Here is a 24,304-nt window from a genome sequence, read left to right on the forward strand (position 1 = left end):
AAACTACCTGTCTTACTAAAAATGGCTATCAATGATTGTACACATTAGTGCTGTCAGATACTACTGGATCATGAAATTATATACATTGACTGAGGTCTATTAGAAACCTAGCCTAGGCATGAACTGTTAGTTCACTGCTTGCATATAATTAACCTTTATTTTCATATGATAAGTCAATTGTAATTCCTGACAAATGCAAACATACTAAATAGTGCATTCCCCAGTGCCATGCTCACAATATCCCCATGTAGAATTCTACCCTCCATGAGAAATAGAGAAATCTAAGTGACTTATGGAGAACAGCCTTACTTCTTTTTTAAGAGTCGAGTCTTTGTTCTACTTGTACTCAGAATAGCCCACTCTCCTTTGGCATTCATGTGGCACATTTCCCAGGATCATATCTAAGGCAGATCTATTATATATGAAATTTACATCATTGCATATGCATGTAATAACTGATTTAACTTGTCCTGCCCATGAAATATCTACAAAGTATGCTAAGATTTCATGTAAATAATTTACAAGTGATGCTCCTCTCAATATTTAAAACAAAACAAATGGAGATTTAGCTCTCGAATTTTATAACTGTTCCCAGCAACGGAAGTGATATTTTCTAATCTCCTCCCCTTTGTATTTTTTTTCCTGCTCTGTTAGAAATGATCCAAAATGGAAGTTGGCCAAAGGATAAGAATTAATGTGGTAAGACACTGACAGCAGAGATGGTTAGGAGATTGGAACATTTTCCCTTTTTATTACATACTTTTAGTTTGAGAGATGTCCCTGGGGCCCTTTTCCAATGATTCTGTTCTGATATTTTCATGTGCTATCTAAGATGTTTATCCTGAAGTTAATTTTGTGTGGATAATACTAACAGTCAATTTTCAAGTTTTAGAGTTGGCTCATTAATATCCATGCTGCTCAGTCTTTCACAGTGTGTACTGATAAGCTATTCACTCTTTGTCTTCCTACTGCAATATAATGATTTGATTTAAATAGCTAGGTTCTGAGTTGTCTTTATTACTTGCTTGACAGTCATATTACAGAATTTCATCAGGTTAAGGAGATAGTTTTGGCTCCTTTCCATTCGTGAGAAAACAAAATAGAATCAAACTTCTCTTCAAGACAGGTAAAAATGGAGTAACCAATAATGACAGGAGGAGAGTGATTTCATTAATAATAAGAGAAATGGGAGCAGCACAATGACTCAGTGGATAAATACTCGCCTTACAAGCCTTGGAACATATGGGAGCCAGTTTGTGTCCTAACTACTCCATTTCCCATCCAGCTTCCTTTTATGGCCTGGAAAAGCAGTGAAGGGTGACCCAAAGCCCTGGGGCCCTTCACCTGAAGGACATCCAGAGGAGGGACATGGTTCCTTGCTTTGCGTCAGCTCCATTGGGCCATTTGCGGCCATTTGGGGAGTGAACCAGCGGATGAAAGATTTTCTCTCTTCCTTCTGTAAATCTGATTTTCCTTGCAAAGAAAAATAAATAAATCTTCAAAAATATAAGGGGAAGGAAAGATTCAGAGTAGGAATAAGGAATTCTAGAAAAGTATTCAATCATGTTAACACAAAGTAAATCAAAGATAACATTTTTAATGATCTTATATCATACTGAACTGACCCACATAACAATGATATAAATGCTGAAGTTTTTTTCCTTAAAAATCAACGTATACCTTAGTACAGTATTGCTATGGACTCTAACAATTTAAAAGAGGTTGTAGCAGTAGCACAGTAACCTAATTCTCGAGAAGTTAGTAAGTTGGACAACAGATAGTAGAAAGGGAAAATGGCAGGCACTAAATCAATAGGTGCGTGTTGAGTATCATAGAGACTTGCAAGACGTGAACCAGTGAATGGGAGCTTTTGACCACTACATTTGGGTTTTTTGTTGATATAACCCCTAATAGAAAAAAAGTTTAAAATGCAGAGATGAAACAGCTCTCTGAAAGACTGCTATTCCTTACATGCTCAATTTAGATAGATAAAAAAAAATTTGCTATTCTATTCTTCATTTAGGAAAATGAAGAATTCTTTTAGCATTCACAAAAAGAAATCTAAGAATAATAAAAAGAGAGAAATAGAAGGAATTGACCCAAGAAACCCTTTTCCATTATAAACATCTATATGAATACGATATATGATGGAGTACATCGATATTCCTATGCTACAACTAAATTTTTACAGATTGCTCATCTCTAATAAATAAGTTTCAGATTAAGGCCAAATATTGATTAAAGCGACTGTATTCTTTCAAACTCATGGTATCTTCTGAGATGAGTTATATCTTGAGGAATAAAATCAGAAGCCTTGGCAACTGATTTTCTTTCAGAATTCAGTGTGATGTAGATCTTTGTGAACCATTTTTTTTTTGCATAATTTCATTTCTGCTCTATTCGTTATTCTATTTAGGAGGAAAACCATAGCAGCTGGTTCTCCACAACCCTAGGTCTCAGTCCCTCATTCATTCAGCAAAGTCAAGTTATTCTGGACCTAAAAAAGAACAAAGAAATGAGATGACTGTAGCCATTTTGTCTGCTTCCATGGTATAACCAGTGAAAAACACCTGCATATCTAACAATAAATCCATTTCAAAATTCTGTGCTACAGCTCATTAGAATATATTCATCTTTCCACTTACTGTAGCTAAAAGTACCAAAAGGGCTTTATAAATGTACTCTTGATTTGTGATTTCAATTATTTACTAAAGGTAATTGACAATGAAAACAATAAATAAAAATGAAAGTGCATGCATTTGCTCAGACCATTTTAGATGATTATAGACAAAGTCAAGGACCAAAACCTTTGTCTTCCTTCTTTTAAGCTACATGACACTTTGTGAATCAGATGAAACTTGCAGTCTGAACAAATCTCTTCAGTTTTTTCATGTGTAAAGGAGAGTCTGTTAGGGCACAAATCTGTGGTTATTTCTCAAAATCAATTGCCTAACGATGGCTTTGTTCACTTTTTTTGTTGTTTATTATATGTTTGTAAGGGTGAACTCTTCATTTGTACAAACACCTTCAATGTTGAAGTACTTCAAAATTGTGCCTTCAAGACCTGAAATTTTGTGAGGTTTATGCTCTTAATTTGGTTCTGCTGTCTGTGTTAGTTTACAGCCAGCTTCCACCTTGCTGTGACTTACCATTGCTCAAGGCAAATGAACCTGTGCTTTTAGTGTTGTAAGTTGCCATACAAGCTTGAAGCAAGCTCCTTAACTATGTCTCCACAAATTTCTGACACGTAGAGAAAAAAGAAAAGTGATATGGCAGGAAAAAAACAAAAGTACAGATCAGTTGGAATTCAGCCATTCTGCGTGAATTAGCCAATATGAACATGAATCCTACTATCCTTTTATTACATGGTATGTGGATTGATCTATAGTATGAAGAGTCTATAAAATTCATGGAAAATATGTACAGTAGAAAAGTACGTTTCTTTTAAAATGCTTGCTCTGAAAAAAATGTATCCTTCAATTTCACTTTTTGTTTTACTTTTTGAACTCCCTACGTTATTCCTAGTGTTCATTCCTATTAGAAAATATTCCAATTATTACCTCACTAAATAAGTAGAAGCAGTTTACATTGAGAAGCAGTTTACATAAAATAACTCATGTCCACCATTCTTTGCAAATGTCTGGTTTCTTCCTAGCAGTAGCAATGAATATTAGCCTCATGATTGTCTTTTTTTAAATTCATAAAGAAATCGATATGCTCACTTCGTGCAGGGGGAAAAAAAAACTCTGAGGTCAATAGGGAAATATGTTTTCAAATTATTGGTACATAATGCATTAATACTATGATGATCTCTTATTAAAATTTTGGAAAATTAAGGTTGACTTTTAAAACATCAATGCAAAGGTCATATGGTATCTTGCCTTCATTCTTGAATCTGGCTTTTTAGGAATACATCTCTGGGTGATGGAAGAGTCCTTCCTCCAATGAGAAACGTATGGCTTCTGGCTTCTGCCTGACGCACCCACAGATTTGGTCACATTTGTAGAGTAAAGCAATGGACAGATATGAGATCATGCTGTTGATCTGTGTTCTATCTTGTCATTAAAATCAATTATATGAATACATACATTTAAAAAGTACTGATTAAAAGAAAAACTCAGTGGAGTGAAGTTCATTTTGGCCTCTAAATTTTGTAAACATGAAAACAACACAGGAATTTTTTACTGATCACAATTTTGGGAAATGCAGTGTATTTTAAATTATATTTTGTCATATTTTATTGACCTGTTATGAAAAGTCTGATTCATTTACATTTTTATTAGATTTAACAGCTATGAGCTCCCAAAATATCTGGGGAAAGACAGTAGGTCTAATAGGGGAACAGATCTTCCATCTGCTGGTTCGCTCCGTAAGTGGCTGCAACATTGGGAGCTGAGTCGTTCCCAAGTCAGGAGCCAAGAGATGCTTCCAAGTCTCGCTCTTCCTCTGCTGCTTCGCCAGGCCTTAAGCAGCAACCTAGATCAGTAGAGTACCGAAGATGTGAACCGGCTTTACGTAGAATGCCAGCAGTGCAGGCTGGGGCACATCTTAGAACACCATGCACACACCCAGTTTTATCTTTCCAGTTAGTGGCACATTTTTTTTTTACCTGAAAGCTGGTGCCATGACTTAAAACTAGGCACTTTTTCCTTTAAGGATAATGACATTGTACTAACCATACTCTAGGGCCCATTAATCTTACATTTTATGTATTGTTAAGCTATAGAAGTTACTAGTGCACTTATGAAATGGGACTCTCTCTGATGTGACAGTGTATATACTGTATCACCTACATTTTATCCACATGTAATGTCAATTTAATTTCTGTGTAACTAATTAAATCTTGTTCTTCCTTTTGAAATGTGCCCATTGGAAACAAATTTGACTTCAAATAGAATAGTAAGAGCAGTTGTTATTCTATAAATTTAGTAAATTTTATATTATTTATTTATTTATTTTATTGATTGCATTGCGTTATGTGACACAGTTTTATAGGCAATGGGATTCCCCCCCTGCCCAAACACCCCCCCCCCATGGTGGATTCCTCCACCTTGTTGCATAACCACAGTTCAAATTCAGTTGAGATTCTTTCATTGCAAGCATCTACCAAGCATAGCATCCAGCATCTTATTGTCCAGATAAGTTCAACGACTTCTTGGGGAGACCATCTCTGTTCAACGACTTCTTGGGGAGACCATCTCTGGTCTAAAGGTAGAGCCAACAGTGTATCATCCCAATCAATTAAAAGCCCCGACATAACATCAGTAACAACTTATAACGTTATAGAATTAATTGACATGGTATTGAGTAACCAATATGTTAAAAGAGAAAAAAAAAGTTCTGAACCACAAACTGTGACTTCTACATTGACATTATTAGTTTATATACAACTGGGTTCTATACACCTTAAAATGGCTATAGATTACTATTCAGCTGTCTCATGTCTATTTTCATTGTTGTATTTAGCAGTTTATAGCATTGAAGCATGATTTTGCAGAACCTGGCTGTTTTTCGGGTAGTCTAACTCTATAACTCTAACAAGACATATGTCAACAGTTTAGGTGAACAGTTTTAGGAGGGGTGTGCAGAGAAATCTTTAATACCCTAGTAAGGAGTAACTAATTTCTGTGTCCTACTCAGTGAGTTATAAGTGCATCCCCTCTGACCGCTTCCTGTCTGTTTCCAAGTTTTCCTTGTTGTTCTCTTTCTATTCTATTTTTGTTGTTGTTTATTTGTTTGTTTGTTTTTGAGGGGTTTCCAGAGTGATCCTGATGGTCATTACATGATGCCATTCCATGTTGGCAAAAATCCATCCAAGGGAGATGATAATATTGTATCATTTGTAGGCAAGAAAACTGAGTCTTAGAGTCTTACCTCTGCTATGTGTGAAATGGACACTCCAACTTTGATAATACTCACTGAGTATTAGGAATTAAAGCTAGTTTTTGCTACCTTTTCCTCTATGAATCATGACATTTGGAATAAATCTTCAAACTTTAAAATATATTATCATTATATAAGTTCCGAAGTCTTTTTGATTTAAACTTCACTTGAGTCTGTTTTCCCAGAAAGGGTCTAGTTCAACAAGTACTGACTATCTCTACATATCCCAGTAACTTCCCCAGGCCCAGTGGTTCATCATAATTTCCATTTGTTCTGCAGCTATATCAGGGTCACCTAGCCAATGAATTAAATAGCAATTGTAGCCTTCATTCTGTAAAGGCAATTAAAAGTCCAGGTTAGAACATGCACATATGTGCAGTTTCCAATTACTGATCAAGACCTGTTGGCATAACTAAAGTCAATTATGCATATGCATGCCCACACAAGCTAAGATTGCTAACACATTACAGGGACAAGGCAGATCTAGATTTGAGTCAGAAAATCACCATTAATGTGTGATGTAGGCAGCAATGAAAAGGAATAGGGGTTATATAATCTCCACTGCACCATTTGGTTAGTTACAGTATTTGTAAAAAACACACAACAGTTAATTTCCTTTCCAGAAGGATGAATTAGATGTAGGTGTTTTAAAGTCAAAGAGACAGTAGATCTTAAGTGCCTAGATCACAAAGGTATGTGTATTAGTTTGCTTAGGACTGCGTAAGAAAATATCATTGCATTTCTCATGGTTTCGTGAATTCAAGTCCACAACAACAGGGCAATCCGGATTGTAGGGGTGCACCCTCTTTCTCTTTAAACGATCATTTATTTTTATGCTCATCTTCAGGATTTTTTGTGCATGCAAATTTGCTCTCATAGGGAGAGTCAGAGTGCATTTGGGCCAATTTTCATGACGCCTTTTTGACCTCGATCACCTCTTTAGAAGTCCCGTCTCCAAATCACGTTACACATTACTCAGGGTTACAGATGCAACATAAAAATTCTGTGGGAGCACCATTAGACCTGGCGTTACATGTGGAAAATGTTTGGTTTAGATTTAGTTTGCTGAGAATGTGTGGTTTGTAATTCACATATCCCTTGTTACAAAACCCCTCACTGTTTGCTGAAGATTTTCTGAGTTACAAATCCACAATGAAAAGGAAAACCAAATTAAGGCAGTGTGAATGTGGCATTTCTTTTTGAATCCAAACATCATTAAAGTTGTGCATTTCCTATGAAATGATTATGAACGTTCTGTAACTGATTCTGCTGCCTCTAAGGCCCTTCAACCCTTGTGAAGCATCTGCAGGACAATTTTAAAACACAGTGTCTGGAGGGAGTCCAGTAAAGACAGACCTGTCTATCAACTTGACAATCATTGTTTAGAAATGACTTTTCAAAGTGTCATGCAATTTCTTCGTTTTTCACTTTAAAAAAATGAAATAAACTAATTTCCTCGCCACACTTTTGAAGGCATACTTTCATTCAGTGAATTTTCCATTTTAAAAACTTACAAAAGAAAATCATGTTTCTTTGCCTTCATGGTCTCAAGAATTCACAAAATTATAGTAGTGACCAGAAGTCATTCCTAATAACTTTGGACAACTAATAAGCATGAAAGCCAACATCTCCGCTAGGTCATCAGTTGTTCTTGTTTGGATCCAATGTTTTGATAATTGCAGGGATGAAGAGCCGGGAGACCAGCTGGTTACTGACAAGTTCCACGTTGACTGGGATTCTGTGCTCATCGACACAGATAACGTTATTGTGGCAAGATTTGATGGCAGAGGAAGCGGATTCCAGGGCCTGAAAATATTGCAGGAGATCCATCGGAAGCTGGGTTCAGTGGAAGTAAGAGACCAGATAGCAGCTGTGAAGTAAGTGGGTAAACATGTTTCTACTATTTTTTCCTGTAATTACAGAATCTATGTGTGTGACATTTAATGCTGCTTCTCCTGACTCAGAACTGCTGTTTGAGTGATTATCAGTTGGCTAGATTGTTTATTGTATTTTCCAAATTACCCTCAAGTTTAGTGCTATGATCAGTAGATTATCAGGTTTTCTTTGGAATTCCCTTTGGACTTATAAATATGGGTCTCAAATTATACCACTATGCTATTTGTTTGCAATAGTTTAAGAAAAATCCAATTCTTTTCCTCAGTTAGGTGCAATTGTAATAATTTCAAAGATATTATTGCCACAGTAAACTGAAAGAATGACCCAGCTAAGCTAGAAGGCCTTTTGCAAGAGTACATAGAAAAGAGAGGGAGTGCTGTTCAAATGTCAGTGTTGGCATGAAAGGTCAGGAGTGAGGCCAATATTTTGCTTTCATAATATGCTCTTAGGAGATAGTAAATTCCTGGACTATCCCTTTGAATAGTAAGATTTAGGAATATACTACCCTTCTACAGGAATATAACTATAGTCAATAGAGAATTTCTAATTGAACATTGTAATGTGAGTGCCAAAAATAAATCAACAAATGTTTCTGCCTCAAGAATGTGGAGCTAGAATTTCTTTCTTTCTCCTTGCAGATTTTTGCTGAAACAGCCATACATTGATCCCAAAAGATTAAGCATTTTTGGCAAGGTAAATAGTATAAGTATTAAGCCCATCTATGTATTTATTTTTCCACATATACACATTACACATATATTTTTATGTGTACATATATCATTGCATTCTTAATTATACTATAATATAATGTTTCTGTCCAGTCCAATAGTTTAATTACTGGTATGTGTATAGTCATTTGTCAATGAAATACTGTCTGGAACATCTTGTTGGTGATTAGTGTGAATATGACAGCAACAAAAATAAAAGGAGCCCTGTTTCCTTCCTCCTCCGTCCTTTTATCCTGTTGGCTCTTTTTCAGCTTTTTTCATCTTTCTGTAAGAAAGGATGAAGTTGGTAAACTAGTGCTATTTTCATGAATGAATTTTAATTAGGATTCAGAGAATTCATTTTAAAAATATATTCATGTAAAAGGCAGAGAGGGAGACACAAAGAAGGAAATGTTCCATCTCCTGGATTATTCTCCAACAGGGTGCAAGAGGGGGTTGGGCCAGGCTGAAGCCAGGGTCCAGGAACTGCATCCAGGGCTGCTACAAGGGTGGCATAGGCCAAAGTGCCTGGTGTTCATGGATACAAACGTATTTTCAGCTGATATGAAATAACTGGCCATTCTACCAAGGCATGCTTTTTAGTAGTGTACACTTATGGAAATGTACTGCTCAAAACATCCTTTTAACAAAGTAAAGTAAGCACAGAAAGTCGCTATTCTTCCACTTCAAACACCTACAGTGCCTTTGCTGAATGTTTTTTCCAGTAATACTCAATGGATCAATAAGAATATTTTAAAGTTAGTGCTCCTCAGCATGAATATTAATGAATAGATCAATAAAAAAAAACTCATCCATGGTGGTCAGGATGTTAGTTTAAAAATGAAATTGTCTGAGAAGGGGATCATTTCAAAAGTTGGAAACTCTAGATGGATTTAGAAATGCATCTGGTGAAAGAGACGATAGTACTGATGTTCTCTGAAGACACTGTGCTAAGGGGAATTCAGGGCAGGGACTCAGGACTGGAGCTCTCAACACTGCCACTCATGGCTTAATTACCAAAAAAAAAAAAAAAGCTGGGATTGGGAGCTGAACTAGGTATGGAAAGCTAGCACTCTGAGTTGGAGCGAGGTCATGTTCAGCAACAGCCCAAATGTCTACCCACAGATGATGCAGTGACATGATGCTTTTCCCTTGTGTGTGTTTGTCTTGTATTTTTTTCTTTTTTTTCTCTGTTCTTTCGTATAGGTATGTTTGTTTTGCTTTTCTTTCTCTAATTTTGGCTCAATCACGTATATCATTAATTGAATTAGCAAATCATTTCTTGAAAACAAGTTACGTATATACTCCTCGATTAGCATGCTGTTTGTGGGCTTTGCAATTTATGAAGAAAATCGATATGCACATTTGTGTGCACATCTTGTGTATTTTCATTTTGCTTTAACATATACCTAGGAATAGAAGCACTCGTCATAGATTAAGTGCCTGCTTATTTCTCCAAGGAATTGCCAAAGATTTTTTGTAAAACCTTTAAACATTTTATTTTTAAAAGCAACAGTTTATGAATGTTCCAGATGTGTTTCATCCGCATAGCTTTAACATTGTCAGCCTACTATTTAAACAGTTTTGAGCTGAATACAAATATTCATTGCTATTTTCATTTATAATTCACTGGTTTAGAAAATTGAGCATTTTACACATACTTATTATCATACTATATGCTTTTTATAACACAAAAAAATTTATTGTGTAAGCCAATTGTGCACCAGACACTGCCATGTCACATTTCCTAATCCAGAAGGCACATGTTCTGAGCACAAACTTACATGAATCCCTATTTTTTGTTGTTGTTGTTATTTGAGAGATCACTGACACAACATAAAAACAACTCATTATCTTGAGGTAAAACAGTTATTCCATATTGCTCTTTCTTTTTATACTTCTTTGGTCTCATTTCATGATCACCATTTATTTGTCATTTCTAGAAAAATAAGAGACTTTGATATGAATTGTACTGAAGCCATCAGTCAACTAGAACCAATGATAGTAATTTAGAAACTTTCATAGTATTTTTTATTTTTAATATATTTTTATTTTGATAATCTTACATAGTTGATTAGGGCACAAAGGGTCAAGGGTTACAGGATAGTAGGTAAGACCGTTGTTTCCATACTAATATCATTTTTTTCCTGTATCTGGAGTAAGGGGAGAAACAAAGGGAGAACCCCCACCCAGCCTCCACCCATTCCAGGTCCCTAAAGTGGGGCATGTGCTCCAAGGGTCCTGTTCAAGCAGTTTTGATACTCAGCAGTTCTGAATTGCTGCCAATCTTTCCATTCCATGCACAATGAAATCTCTTTCAAATCTACTGGCTAACATAGTCTCTTCATGGTTGGGGTTCTGAGATCAGCAGTTTAGTTGGAGGGATCTCCAAAGAAACTTCATCTGAGGTGATCCTGGACCTGATTCTTGTGTGTGCTTGCCAGTACAGGGTCCAACACCGTCCATCACCCCAATCAGCTTACGCACATGCTGGTAGTTGCAATTGCTGAGTCAGTTCTGTTTCCAGCCTTGTCTTTCATGAGAACCAATGGTTGTTGCAGTCCAGCCCGAGCCTGCCAACGTCATATTTGGCCCTCCTGCAAACCAGTGGGAACTGCAGCCTAGTCAGTGTGGCTCCCCATAACTCCCACCAAGCCTGCCCCCTACCCTGATTCCCATGCATGCCAGTGTGTACTGCAGATTTGTTCAATCTGTCCCTCATCCCATTTAGCTCTCATACTTGTCAAATGGCCATTGAAACTTAGTTCAACCCAACCTGCATTACTATCCAGCCCACACTTGTGCTGGCAGGTGCCTTTCTGTCTAGCCACCTCTGCCCCTGTCTTCGTTCTCATACTCTTCAGTGGAAGTGGTAACCCAAGAAGGAGGTGCCCACTATTTGCCTACTAGGTCACTCCCACTCCCTGTTTATGCACTCTCCAGGTGGTTCTGCTGTTTAACTTGACAGAATTAACCCCCAGTGTCAGCCTCTGCCAGCTGATGCTACAGCAAAGCCCAACCAACCCTCACTCATTCTAATGTTTGTTTGCACTAGTAGGAACAATCAGCCCAAGCTGGCTTTTCCCTGATCTAGCTCACATGAGGTCCACAGGTGTTGTAGCTCTGCCTGGTCTGGTCTGCCCTCATCCCAAACCAAGTTCTCCCGTGGGGGTGGCTGTCTAGCAGGGTAGCCCACATTCCCCCTGCTGGCTTTGCCCCATCCCTCCCTGTTCTCACGTGTGTTGGATGGGCATTGTGGCCACATCTGGTACAGCTCACCTCACCTTGGCATTCCATAATGTGCAGTGGTATGCGTTGCGACCGAACCTTGCCTGTCCCATATTCTGTTATGGTGTTTGGATTCACCAGGAGGTGATGTGAATTGGTTCAGCCTGGTCTGCCTCCAACCTATCCCAAATATATCCCAGTGGGTATTTTTATCTTGCCTGGTCAGGGTTGCTCCCTATCATGGTTCTTGTGCTTACCTGCAGGGACCGTGTCCTGCCAGAAGAGTTGCCCAGGCTCCTCCATCAGAACCTCTCCCATTGCCAGATATTGCACATACTGGTGGTCCCATGGGTCAGCCCTACTTAGGCCACATCATGTCCTGAAAGGAACCGTGGCCTCTCCTTGGTGGCCTTCAATCCACCTGGTTCTTACTGTTGGATGTTTAAGACTAGCCAAGGATCATCCATACCCAGGCACTGCTCACATATGACTCAGTAAAGGCAGAGATCTAGCCTTGTCCATCTTATATCCACCCAGGTTCTCCAGAGTCCCAGATGGTGCTGGAGTCTAGCCTGGTTAGATGTGTTCAGCCCCAGTTCACACTTGTGCCAAGGGAGATTGCAGCCATATCCAGACCAGAACACAGCCCCCACTCTGGCCCCCACACTCACCAGTGCGAACCCCAACCCAGCAAGGGTGCACTTTCACAGTTCCTCACCTGGATCTATTTCCTGCCCTAGATTACATGCCAGTGGTTGCTCTGACCCAGTTGGCTTAGCCCCTCACTTGTCTCAGCCTTTGCCTTTGATGCTGTGGCCTACTATTCCAGACTCATGCAGAGCAATCAGTGTAAAAGCCTAGCTTAGTGTGACCTGTGCTCCATCCTAATTTCTGTTCTTCCTTGTGAGCTAAGGTTTGCTCAGCCTTCCCCAGTCTGACCCCTTCCAGTTGCAGCTTGGCCCACCTCACATCCTGTTTTAGGATGCATATTCGGGTGCTGCTGCCTTGACCTGCCCAGACTGTTATCGGTTCCTTTACCCGTAAGTGGTGGCAGGTGGTAGCTCAGCCCATCACCACCCCAACTTGTAAGCTAACTAGTGGGACTTGTATTCACTATGAATTGTACTGAATCCGTCAGTCAACTAGGAAAATATGATAGTAATTTAGAGACTTTAATAGTTTTCAAAAATATTGTTATTTCATTTTGTGTTCTACAGTTTCTCCAAGATATGCTTAGTTACAGATATATTTACTATATTTAGCCAGTGTCCTTGTCTTTCACTGTATGTTTTTTTATTTCTTCCATCATTTTCAGGAAATCATAGCTACTCTTTACATTTATTAAATGAAGTCTTATAATAATATGATCTTATCTGACAATTAGAAATGACTAAACAATTACAATAACAAAAAATAACAAAAAAAGAGTCACATAAAACTTACACAATGCCCACACAATTAAAATGGACTATCAAATAATTTGATCAAATAAAATCTGTCCCTAATTGATGGTGATGCCAATATGAAAACCTCTAAATTTTTTACTCCAATGGATGAGTTATTTTTATAATTAAAATTACCATTTTTATGCAGCTACAACATACAGATCATCCTTGCCCTCTATAAATCTATAATTCCCTAGAATTCTTTAATGATTTTTTTGTACTTAGCGTGCAGTTATAAAAAGGTTAAGAGGAATGTGTGTGATAAAAATTCAGTTATTCTAATTCAATCCATTGTTAATTTTCTTTGAAGAGTAAATGTTATTTCTTTAAAAACATATCAAATTAAAGCAGCATTTGAATTTACTTTTTAAGTGACACAGAATGGATTGTATTCATTTTCATTCTTATTTGGCTTTATAGAGTATTCAGACAGATTAAATCTCAAAGGTACTTGATTTAAAAAATTAGCTATAACCCTTAAGTAGTAGTAGGAATTCTATTCCAGTTTAGGTAGAATCATATGATAAGGTGGATTCAATGCCCAGTCCCAAAAGATTTTGATTAAATTGCCTGAGGAGATTGGAGAGGCTTTGCATATGTTTGTTAAGCTTTATACTTCTAGGCATTCTAATTGAAATGTGGGAGGTATTTCTAGCAGGCATCTTTATTCTAGAATTATGCTGTGAGAGCTTGTTATTCAAGACATGTCCCAGCAAGCACAGGCATACCCCAAGTTTTTTCAAAAATGCAGTGTTTTTGCTTGGTTCAGTATCACAACATTTTTTGGGGTACCAGTTTGTTTCCTCACTGCTCCACTTCTGATTCAGCTCTCTGCTTATGGCCTGGGAAAACAGCAGAGGATGAGCCCAGTTCCCAGGTCCTTGATTTCATATCAGATTCCCAGAGGAAACTCCTGGCTCCTGGCTTTGGATCAGCTCATCCCTGACCCTGGCGATCATTTGAGGAGTGAACCAGCAGATGGAAGATCTTCTCTCAATCTCTCTCTCTCTTTAAAATCTGGCTTTGAAATATAAACACATGAATCTTTAAAAATAAAACATTCTCAAACATTTTCTTTAGTGTGTATGTTTAAGATATTTAAATGATATCCTGTGAATATATGTGACACATTGGAGTATCGCAAATCAATATATACATCATCTCACAAAATTATTACAATTTTCAAGTTTTAAAAATTTTCTTGACAAGAACATCTGAAATTTCTCTGGTATTTAAATTTAGTTCCATGCTCTCCATTTTCTGCAGGTCTAATGCTCCTCTAGTTATGCCTAGGAAATTATTTTCAAGTTAAGATAAATGGTTCTAAGATATTCCCTCTTCTGGTGACACTATGTGTATTTCCAGGAGATAATCCAGCTTTGAAAAAATATGTGAAGATAGTAACTTGGGCTATTTAAATATAACAGGCCATTCTTTGGATATCCAAGTTTAGGCTCTCTCAAAACAACCAGATTATAACCCAGAGTCTGATCCTGGTAGAACAGGAACCGGAACAATGACGCGCATCCCCCCAGAGGCACAAAGCATCCTTTACTTGGGGAGTAGTCTGCCTGTGGGAATCGGCTTGAGGACTACAGGCAGCAGCTCGCTGCTCTTCTCTCCGTCAGCTAGCAGCAACACACCATTGTAGACTCCTGGTCTACCTAACACCATCTCTAAAACACAACAGTGTGTGGGGAAGAATGGTCATTGAAACATTTTGAGAAAGGCACACTAAACAAGAATGAGGTTTATCCTGCATATGCCCAGATCATTTCATGGAGAGGTGGTTGGATGAGTGAGGCTAGAGGTAGTCCTGCAGTAGGAAAAACCCTCCTAGAGTTAGTTTTCTCCTGCCTCCAGAACTTTCTGTGCCTTCACTTTCTCAAAAGGTCCAGTTCGACACAACTTTTAGCTTTTTTTAAATTAATTAATTTATTTTTGTATTACAAAGTGAGATATACAGAGAGGAGGAGAGACAGAGAGGAAGATCTTCCATCCGATGATTCACTCCCCAAGTGGCTGCAATGGCCAGAGCTGAGCCAATCCGAAGCCGGGAGCCAGGAGCTCTTCCAGGTTTCCCACACGGATGCAGGGTCCCAAGACTTTGGGCCATCCTCGACTGCTTTCCTAAGCCACAAGCAGGGAGCTGGACCGAAAGTGGGGCTGCTGGGATTAGAACCATATGGGATCCTGGCGCATTCAAGGCAAGGACTTTAGCCAGTAGGCCACGGCTCCGGGCCCACAACCTTTATGTCTTAAAAGCATATTCTGGTTTCCTCTAGTCAGGGTTGAAAACAAGATCTATATTTGTGGTAAGATTTTAAACATATTTTATTCTTTGTAAACTCCATATAATCACTATCATTGAAGCACTTCATTTTAAAAATAAGAGCTTAATTAATTTTTTCCTAAAAATTAATGTCTGATTGAATGAGTACTGTATTTCCCTAGCTTCAATTTACTTGATTCAAAAATGAAGTTCAAGCAGTTCCCAGATATACAGCACACAGTCATGGGGAAACTATTCGACATTTGTAAATATATAATGAATTTTGTGTTTTACTTGAAACAACACATTGTATAAAAATATAACAAACTGTTCAAATTGTTCTGTGAATCTGGTTCTGGTGCAGTGTTTTTTATTCAAACTGCATTACATTGAGACTTTCTGGTGGGTATGTCATCCAAAAATATCTCCAGAGGTGTTATAATTCTTTTTTTGTCCTTTTCCGCCAGGGGTATGGTGGCTATATTGCATCGATGATCTTAAAATCAGACGAGAAGTTGTTTAAATGTGGAGCCGTGGTTGCACCCATCACAGACCTGAAACTGTACGGTAAGTAATTCTTAGATTAACCTAAGATTGCAGAGTGATTTGTACTAAATTACAGCTGAAGGCGCAGAGGCGCCATTGAGTTCACGCCGTATGTGTTGGGCTATTGTTGAGCTGCTTAGCACCTTCTAGATTCAGCTAATTTCACCGGAGTGTGTCCGCGGGGCTATTTATTGTTTAATTTATTCTTGGGGCTGCTTCCTCAAGTAGCCTGCCTCTTCCAGGCCCCTGGGGGTGGCTGTCCTGTCCCCCAGCCCACAGTGGGTAATTTAAGGGAGAGGTGCCCCTACACCTTGGGATGCTCTGTGTCCCCTGGGGTGGGTGAGGGTGGGTGTTAAATTATTGATCTGTGCAGTCTGCTTGTTGGCTGTGAAGGTAGGGGCGGGAGAACAGAGTCTCAAGCCTTTAATTTATTTCCTGGGGCTTGCTCACGACCCCCGCATGTGGACATCATGCTGGGGGTTCAGTTGCGAGTGGGAGATGTCTAAGATGCTATGTTTTATACAATATTAGAGTTTTGTAAAAAAAAAATATCTAAGTAATGAAATACGCTAATCAGATGCGTTTTAGTTCATGTCTAAATTTCTGTTTCTTCGGGGCACAGCTTCAGCTTTCTCTGAGCGATACCTTGGTCTGCCCTCGAAGGAAGAAAGCATGTACCAGGTAACTAAGTGAAGCAGAGTGCTAGTTTGTTCTAAGATTTTGGTTCCATTACTTTTAGAGATGTGCGGATACAGATATTTGTGTTTTTCTTTCATAGGCGACCAGTGTGTTGCATAATATTCACGGCTTAAAGGAGGAAAATATATTAATAATTCATGGTACTGCTGACAGTGAGTATGATGTTTTCTGCTGTTCTTTGATGCATTGGAACCAGTTACAAAGGGATACATCTGAGCACCTGCTTACAGGTGTCCCCGCAAGCCCTCTGGGAAAGAGAGCAGAAAGTGAAGCGAGGGATCCAGGGATCGTTTGCATCGTGGAGTGGGAAGAAAGAATTCAGGGCTCAAGCTTCTAATAAAACTCCCAGTTACATTGTGAATGCTTTCTTTGTGCTGTTCACGGAATAGATCACCTGTGGCCAGGCATAGTGGGACAGAGGACTCAGAACACTGATTTTAATTTAATTCTGTTCATTTTCATTTATTTTTATTTAAATGGCCAAAAAACCAATGTAGAACATAGAAAGGTAACTTTTTGGGTCAAAACAGAGAAGGAATTTTAGTTAAAGTCTATATTTTGGGGGCCCGGCGCGGTGGCGCAAGTGGTTAAGTCCTCGCCTTGCACGCCCGGGATCCCAAATGGGCGCCGGTTCTAATCCCGGCAGCCCCGCTTTCCATCCAGCTCCCTGCCTGTGGCCCGGGAAAGCAGTTGAGGACGGCCCAAAGCTTTGGGACCCTGCACCCGCGTGGGAGACCAGAAGAGGCTCCTGGCTTCGGACCGGCATAGTATCGGCCCGTTGCGGCTCACTTGGGGAGTGAAACATCGGATGGAAGATCTTCCTCTCTGTCTCTCCTCTCTGTATATCTGCCTTTCCAATGAAAAAATAATAAAAATAAATCTTTAAAAAAAAAAGTCTATATTTTGGTTAAGTAAAAATGAAAATATTTTTCCAGACCATCTCAAAGTATCTCTTATTTTCTTCCATTCTAAACATGGTAGTGGATAAAGCTGATAATACTAGTAATGACTAAACCATTTTAGAACATTCACAGGATTATTTGAAACTAAAAGAATTTATAAATTTCTTAAATCCCTTATTATATGTGAAACAGTAGGTTGTTTATTTAGACTCATTCATAGGCAAGAAGACTCAAGTTTAATAAAAAAAAAATAGATACGAGGTTATTTGTAAATGAAGCACAATGTTCTTAAATCAATGATTCATAGATGTTAAAAAAATTGTTAGTCTACTTTTTCTCAGTGTTTCTGATATTTTACAGAGAAAGTCACTAAAAGTCTTATAGCTATAGCCATATCCCTTCAAATCCAATCAAATTTCGAATGAATCAAGTCATGGTAGCATTAGAAATCACATCAGTACTGATTGATTTATTATCTTAATCATTCCACACAAATGAATATTGTAAAAACTCTGCATGTATTTGAAAAATGGTTATAGCAAAGTCAGCATCATCAGCATTTGTTCATTGTTGTCCACAACATTCTCAGGTACGTGTGTGTATTTAACACACACACACACACACACACACACACACACACACTCACACACACACACATACAGGTACATAAAATTCTTAAGAATAGAATAAATACCTGTGGATATCAGTTAGCTTTAGAGTGCTTTGTCAGGTTTCGTTTTAAATCTTTCTCAAAAATTTTTCAAATTTATATTTTTAACATATCACTATTTTTTTAAGATTTATTTATTTTTATTGGAAAGGCGGATATACAAAGAGGAAGAGAGACAGAGAGGAAGATCTTCCATCCAGTGGTTCACTCCCCAAGTGGCCACAGTGGCTGGAGCTGAACCAGTCTTAAGCAGGAAACCCAGAGCTTCTTCCAGGTCTCCCACGTGGGTGCAGTGTCCCAAAATTTTGGGCTGTCCTAGACTGCATCCCAGGCCACAGGCAGGGAGCTGGATGGGAAGCAGGGCCACCGGGACTAAAACCATATGGGATTTTGGGACATTCAAGGCAAGGACTTGAACTGCTACACTATTGCACCAGGCCCAACATATCACTATTTTAAATTTTACCGTAAATAAGTGACTTTAACATTTTCCTTTTATTATTGTTATAAGTATTTACTATGTTATAGTTAATGTATGGTTATACTCCATCTGTAACCTTTTTTTGCATTTTTTCTGTTGAATTCTTTATTGAGTTGAATATTAAGCTTTTGATTGTCATGTAATTTAAGATGTTATGTCAATAGAAAAACAACAAAAACCTGTTTAAATGTCCCAGTGGAATTGTTGCGTGAACTGTGGTAAAAGAGAGCTTAACACTTCTGAGGAATATTAAAACATTTCTCTAAAGTGTTAACACCGTTCATATAAGCCAGTAGTAACACTGATGACTAGCAGTTGCTATGTGTCAGAAAATGTGCTAAAACATGTCATATTAACTTGTTAATAAAAGTATGGTCCAGTGGATATACTTCTTATTTAACTGATGGAGAAAAGAAATACTAGGAAATTATATAACTTAAAAAAATGCATCATCTATTAATTAGAAGAAAGGAGATTGAAATCCAAGTACTGTTTGTTTATTTAGTGTACTCTGAATCATCAAGCAAATACTTGAATATATTCAGTGTTAAATTATTTTACATTTAGGAATATAGTAATGCTATGTGGAGTCTCTCTATCAATACATTGCAGGTATTAAGTTAAATCATGCTATTCCTGCCTTACTCATGGGTCCCAGGCCAGTAGTCAAAATGCAAACCAAACCTCAGCCCATCGCTGCAGAGGAAACACCTGCCAATGTGTAGGGACGTAGAGGGGAGCACAGCCCTGCTCAGACAGAAGCTGGCAAATGCCACACCCACAGGCACCTGGTGGAGTATAGGCTTCCAGATAATTCTTGCAAATGCTATAACTCTTGGCACTTTCTTCCAAAATTGCCAGCAAGTGAGTTCATTCACCTAATCAGACTTTGGAACTCAGTGTTTATTTACAGAAAGGGGACAAATGGCAAATATAAACAGGTTTTATACTAGAAAACAATAGGAAAAAGAACAGGTGTCTGGAGAATAAATTCATCCATTTATTTATTTTCGTATCAACAGAGAGAAATGATGGAATCTTTTCTGTTTCTTAATGCTAAACAAATGAGCTGTGTAGGGAATAATTTTATTTAACTCCTCTCTCTGGTTTATTACCATTTTTGATATCTCACATCTACATACAGAGCAATTTTATTTGCTTAGGGCTGATGTGCTAATTTTCCCATTAAGTACAATTGCAAAGATGTTGAAAAAGATTATGTGTATATTTTTAAGAACACTGAACAAATCATGAATCTTCTAGTGTGTGGTGTGAGCATTCAGCATGATCAATTTACAGCACTGATGATGTTTAAAGCATCGATAACCATGTCCTAGTTTCATAAAAATAGTTAAAAACGTTAGCTTTAAAAGTACTTAGAGAGGGCCTGGGTCAGTGGCTAAATTCTTATACTCACCAGAATCCCATGTGGGCGCTAGTTCGTATCCCAGCTGCCCCATTTCCCATCCAGCTCCTTGCTTGTGGCCTAGAAAGGCAGTCTAAAGCCTTGATCCCTGAATCCACGTGGGAGAACTGGGAGAAGATCCTGGCTCCTGGCTTCTGGCTTTAGATGGGCTCAGCTCCAGCTGTTGTAGTCACTTGAAGAGTGAACCAGGGGATGGAAGATCTTTTTGTCTATATCTCCTTCTCTGTGTAAATCTGCCTTTCCAATAAAAATTTAAAAATTAATCTTAAAAAACAAGTTTTTACAAAAATTGTAAGATGTTCAGACTGAAGAAATTAAGCATCCGATTATCCAAGCTGCACATTGGCAGCTTGCTGTGTAGCCAAGTCTTCAAAGCCCATGAGGCCAAAGTTGTCATCAAAACAAAGCTTTTGTAATATGTATTTCAATGTGTTAGAACTTAGATTCCACAGAAGAAAGATGCAAAGAAACAAATAATGGGTAACTCCGCGTTAAATATTTAATTCAAGTAAAGAGATGTGCACTGTAGTTCTCAATATTGGTTTTTTCTTTTATAATTTAAAATGACAAAACAGGAGGCCAGCATCCAACTGGGACTGGACTCCACAAATTGACAATAGAGCATAACTGTTCTGGTCTATGGTCATGCCACCCTGAATGTGCCCAATCTCATTTGATCTCCAAAGCTAAGCAGGGTCAGACCTGGTTAGTACTTGGATGGGAGACTGCCTGGGAATACCAGGTGCTGTAGATTTTTGCCCCAGCCCATGCCCTCCTGCTCCCTCCTTAAGAAAAAATAATAATAACAACTGCTTTAATGTATTCATATCCAGATAAGATATTTACAATGTTAATTTTTATTAAGTAAAAGTATGGGAGCAATTAGAAATAACACATGATGTCCACTGAAGTCAATATTAATACTGATCTGTACAGTTGATAAGATTTATTCATTAGCTCCCATGTAGATTTATTTATTTTTTTATGTGAATCTCAAAGTTTTATCATTTTATCTGATAGCTTTCTTGTCAAAGCCAGGTATCCATCCTTTAAATGGGTAGATGGTTATGAAGTTAACAACTTAATATGCTTGAAAAAAAATGCCAAGAAATGCTGACAGTAATCAGTGTAATATTTTAAACATATGAATTTCTTTTGCAGCAAAAGTTCATTTCCAGCATTCAGCAGAATTAATCAAGCACCTAATAAAAGCTGGAGTGAATTATACTATGCAGGTGAGCTGCTTTTCTCGGGGAACATGATTTCGCCTTAGTTCTTCACTTGTAGGGCACAGAACATAGCTTTATGTTAATCCATATTTTGTTTTCTTGGCCGTATTTCCCAGTCTGTGTTCTTTGTTCCTCATCACCCCACGAGCGTGGAGCCACTCATGAATTACCAGTAAAGTGCATAAAGCATTTCAAATATGCACTTTTCTCCTAAGGTTCCCACTCGTGTCATAAATGTCGAATAATTACAAAAGAACAATTTCTGTTTCTTCTCTCTTTCCTTTTTCCACTTTGCATCATTCCTGTTTTACTGTGAACAGAAGAGTTCCTAGGGAAATTTTTTTAGAGATGAGAAACTATGTGACTCTTGACATTATCACGTACATGTGTGCATTCACATAGTTAGTCATTTTATTATAATGACCAACTATTATCATTTTAGACTGTAAGGTAATGATCACAATATCGAGGTCCTTGTGCTAGAGCGGTGACAAGACGTGCCTTTTCCTATGAAGAAAATGTCAGTTGGCTAGAAGAGTCATGCAAAAATAGCCATAAAAATGTCTCAGTATTTGAAGGAATAAAAAGTTCAAGTTGTGTAAAACGAAAATACTGGATTGAGGATGACAGAAATCACGAAGGAATATATATATATATATATATATAAAAACAACAAATGTTGAGTCCCCAAAAAGCAGCATTGCCAAAGATGGGACTTGGCGTGGACAACAACGAAATACCATTGAAAGACCTTCCACCCAGAAATCGGTGCTTAACATTGTATTTTTACTTATATTTGAGGAGTATGTTTAAGGAAATATTGTTTTGGAAATGACAATGTCAAAGTAACAAAAAAAAATTTTTTTGGAACCCAGTAATGTTAAATGGGTAAGGAATATTCCAAGACCCTTCAACTTTGTTGAAGAAAAAAAGAAATGAAAGAAGAAGAATTATTGAGCAGCAGTATTTGCTGTTGGGGAAATAAATGATATTGTATCCCCATGACAAGGAGTATTTTTAGAACTTGGATCAGACCCCAATCTTCACACAGAGTGTAGCAGATCGCAGTGCTAAATTCTTGCATGGTTTTGTCTCAGTGAGAGGGTTCCTGCGTCCATTAGCATTGCACGTCTCAAATCATAAAAATGGCAAGAGACTGGGAGATGATTTATGAATATTTCAAAAGGCAGAAAAATCATACATGATGGCAACTTTTATGAAGTAAATACTCCAAGGAGAGCAGGGCTCAGCATCCTGTGGTCAAAAAGAAAAGCAACTTGCAAGTCGCCAAGCTCGGGAAAATATCAAGGTCTTCTTGGTCAACCCGTACATGGAAATGCCTGTTTTCTCTTGGCCAACAGAGCTTCACTACCAAAATGTGTTCTTCAAATCGTGATTTCCATGGTTATAATACTTTCAAAAAAGACATAAAGAACTAGGACTAGTACGAGGTGAGATTTAGGAGAGGTATTCTTTCCCAAAAGTCCTAGGCCACCAGGGCTAAAGGCATGAATGCCGAGGGAATAGTCGCTGCTTTGGTAACTCGAAATCTTCTTTCCTCATGTTGTCTCAGGTCTACCCAGATGAAGGGCACAATGTGTCTGAGAAAAGCAAGTATCATCTGTACAGCACACTGCTCAGATTCTTCAGTGATTGCTTAAAGGAAGAAATATCTGTGTTACCACAGGAACCAGAAGAAGATGAATAATGGACCCTATTTATACAGAACTGAAGGGGATGTTGAGGCTCAATGAAACCTAAGCAAGAGAATGTCATAATGTAGGGGCTCCGGGATTTCAAGGGCAGCTTAAGGAGATGACACTGGAACAGCACACTCAGAGACAATGAACTAGAATTTGAAAATGGAAACAATCCACATCTACTGTGATATCAAGGGTGCCAAACCTGTTTGTGTAAGGAAGGTCTGAGGGTTGGTTTCCTGGGAGAAATTAGTTTTACATTAAAGTAGGAGTAGTGCATGTTTTCTTCTGTTATCCCCCCCCCCCCGTTTGTTCTGTAACTAGTTGCTCTCATTTTAATTTCAATGGCCACCATCACCTTTGCATATGATGCACAACTGATGATCAGTACCATGGTCTCTGATCGTTGATGGCTGAGCTGCAATCTAACACTTTTCCTGTACCTTTACAATAAGTGCAATTCTTTCCTTGTCTATTATTATGCTTAAGAAAAGTATTCAGTTAATAAAAAAGCAGAGTATTTTATGTAATTTCCGTTTTTAAAAAGGCATCATGAAATGAATCAAAGGACCTGTAGAACTAATGTCAGCACCTTCCGAAGTTCAGCCAGTCATCAGTAGATATATCTGTAAGTCAGCGCACAAGTGTGTGTCTCGCAGCATATATAAACACGTGTGCATATGCAGTCAAGGGACTCTCTTTACTTGTTATCCATAGTACCAAGGGTAAACTTTCAATGAATTACAAGAGATGCTCTTTTACAGATTAGAACGGATGCTTTGTTTAATGAGCCAAAAATGATGAAACATTTTTTCCAATTCAGATTCTAGCTATTGCTTTCTTATAAATGCTTGGGTTGTGTTTCGTATTGTTTTTAGTGGTTAAGGTTTTCTAGTTGCAATTTAATTTTTTGAATATGATACCTTGTCACATGTAAATTAGATACTTAAATATTAAATTATAGTTTCGGATAAAGAAATTTTGTTAACGATGTGATGCCACTGAGTGCTATTTTGCTCTTTTGATGAAGAAAGTTTTTTCTTCTTTCTTTAAAACAAACAAACAAAAACAAAACACTTGGTCCTTTTATTTTTCTTAGTGTAGAATCAATTCTTGTTTTCATTGCAAAAGAGGAGACCTGGGTTATTTAATTTTCCAGTTCCTATTTGATGCTCTGTGCCTGCCCAATTCATGTTCCTGTTTAATTTAAATGCTTCTGC

At 38.0% G+C, this 24,304-nt stretch overlaps 1 protein-coding gene and 1 pseudogene across 2 annotated transcripts in view; both read left to right on the plus strand.

Annotated features, from left to right (window-relative positions):
* The window catches only part of DPP10 (dipeptidyl peptidase like 10), a 1,236,914-nt gene extending 1,212,837 nt beyond the window's left edge, over positions 1-24,077 (plus strand). The window contains exons 20-26 of one of the 2 annotated variants that reach the window (XM_040979106.1): positions 7,566-7,760; positions 8,418-8,472; positions 15,899-15,998; positions 16,600-16,658; positions 16,756-16,828; positions 21,317-21,390; positions 22,958-23,923. In XM_040979106.1, the coding sequence (XP_040835040.1) occupies positions 7,566-7,760; positions 8,418-8,472; positions 15,899-15,998; positions 16,600-16,658; positions 16,756-16,828; positions 21,317-21,390; positions 22,958-23,092 (691 nt within the window). In that variant the 3' untranslated portion in view covers positions 23,093-23,923. Of the gene's footprint in view, positions 1-7,565; positions 7,761-8,417; positions 8,473-15,898; positions 15,999-16,599; positions 16,659-16,755; positions 16,829-21,316; positions 21,391-22,957 lie in introns of both variants that reach the window. The other variant, XM_040979105.1, reaches the window with a different exon arrangement.
* Positions 20,791-20,909, plus strand: LOC121155721 (annotated as a pseudogene).
* Positions 24,078-24,304: the final 227 nt, after the last annotated feature.

Source organism: Ochotona curzoniae, unplaced genomic scaffold (genome assembly GCF_017591425.1).
Source record: "Ochotona curzoniae isolate NIBS_2020 unplaced genomic scaffold, NIBS_Ocur_1.0 contig_3037, whole genome shotgun sequence".
Lineage (NCBI taxonomy): Eukaryota > Metazoa > Chordata > Mammalia > Lagomorpha > Ochotonidae > Ochotona > Ochotona curzoniae.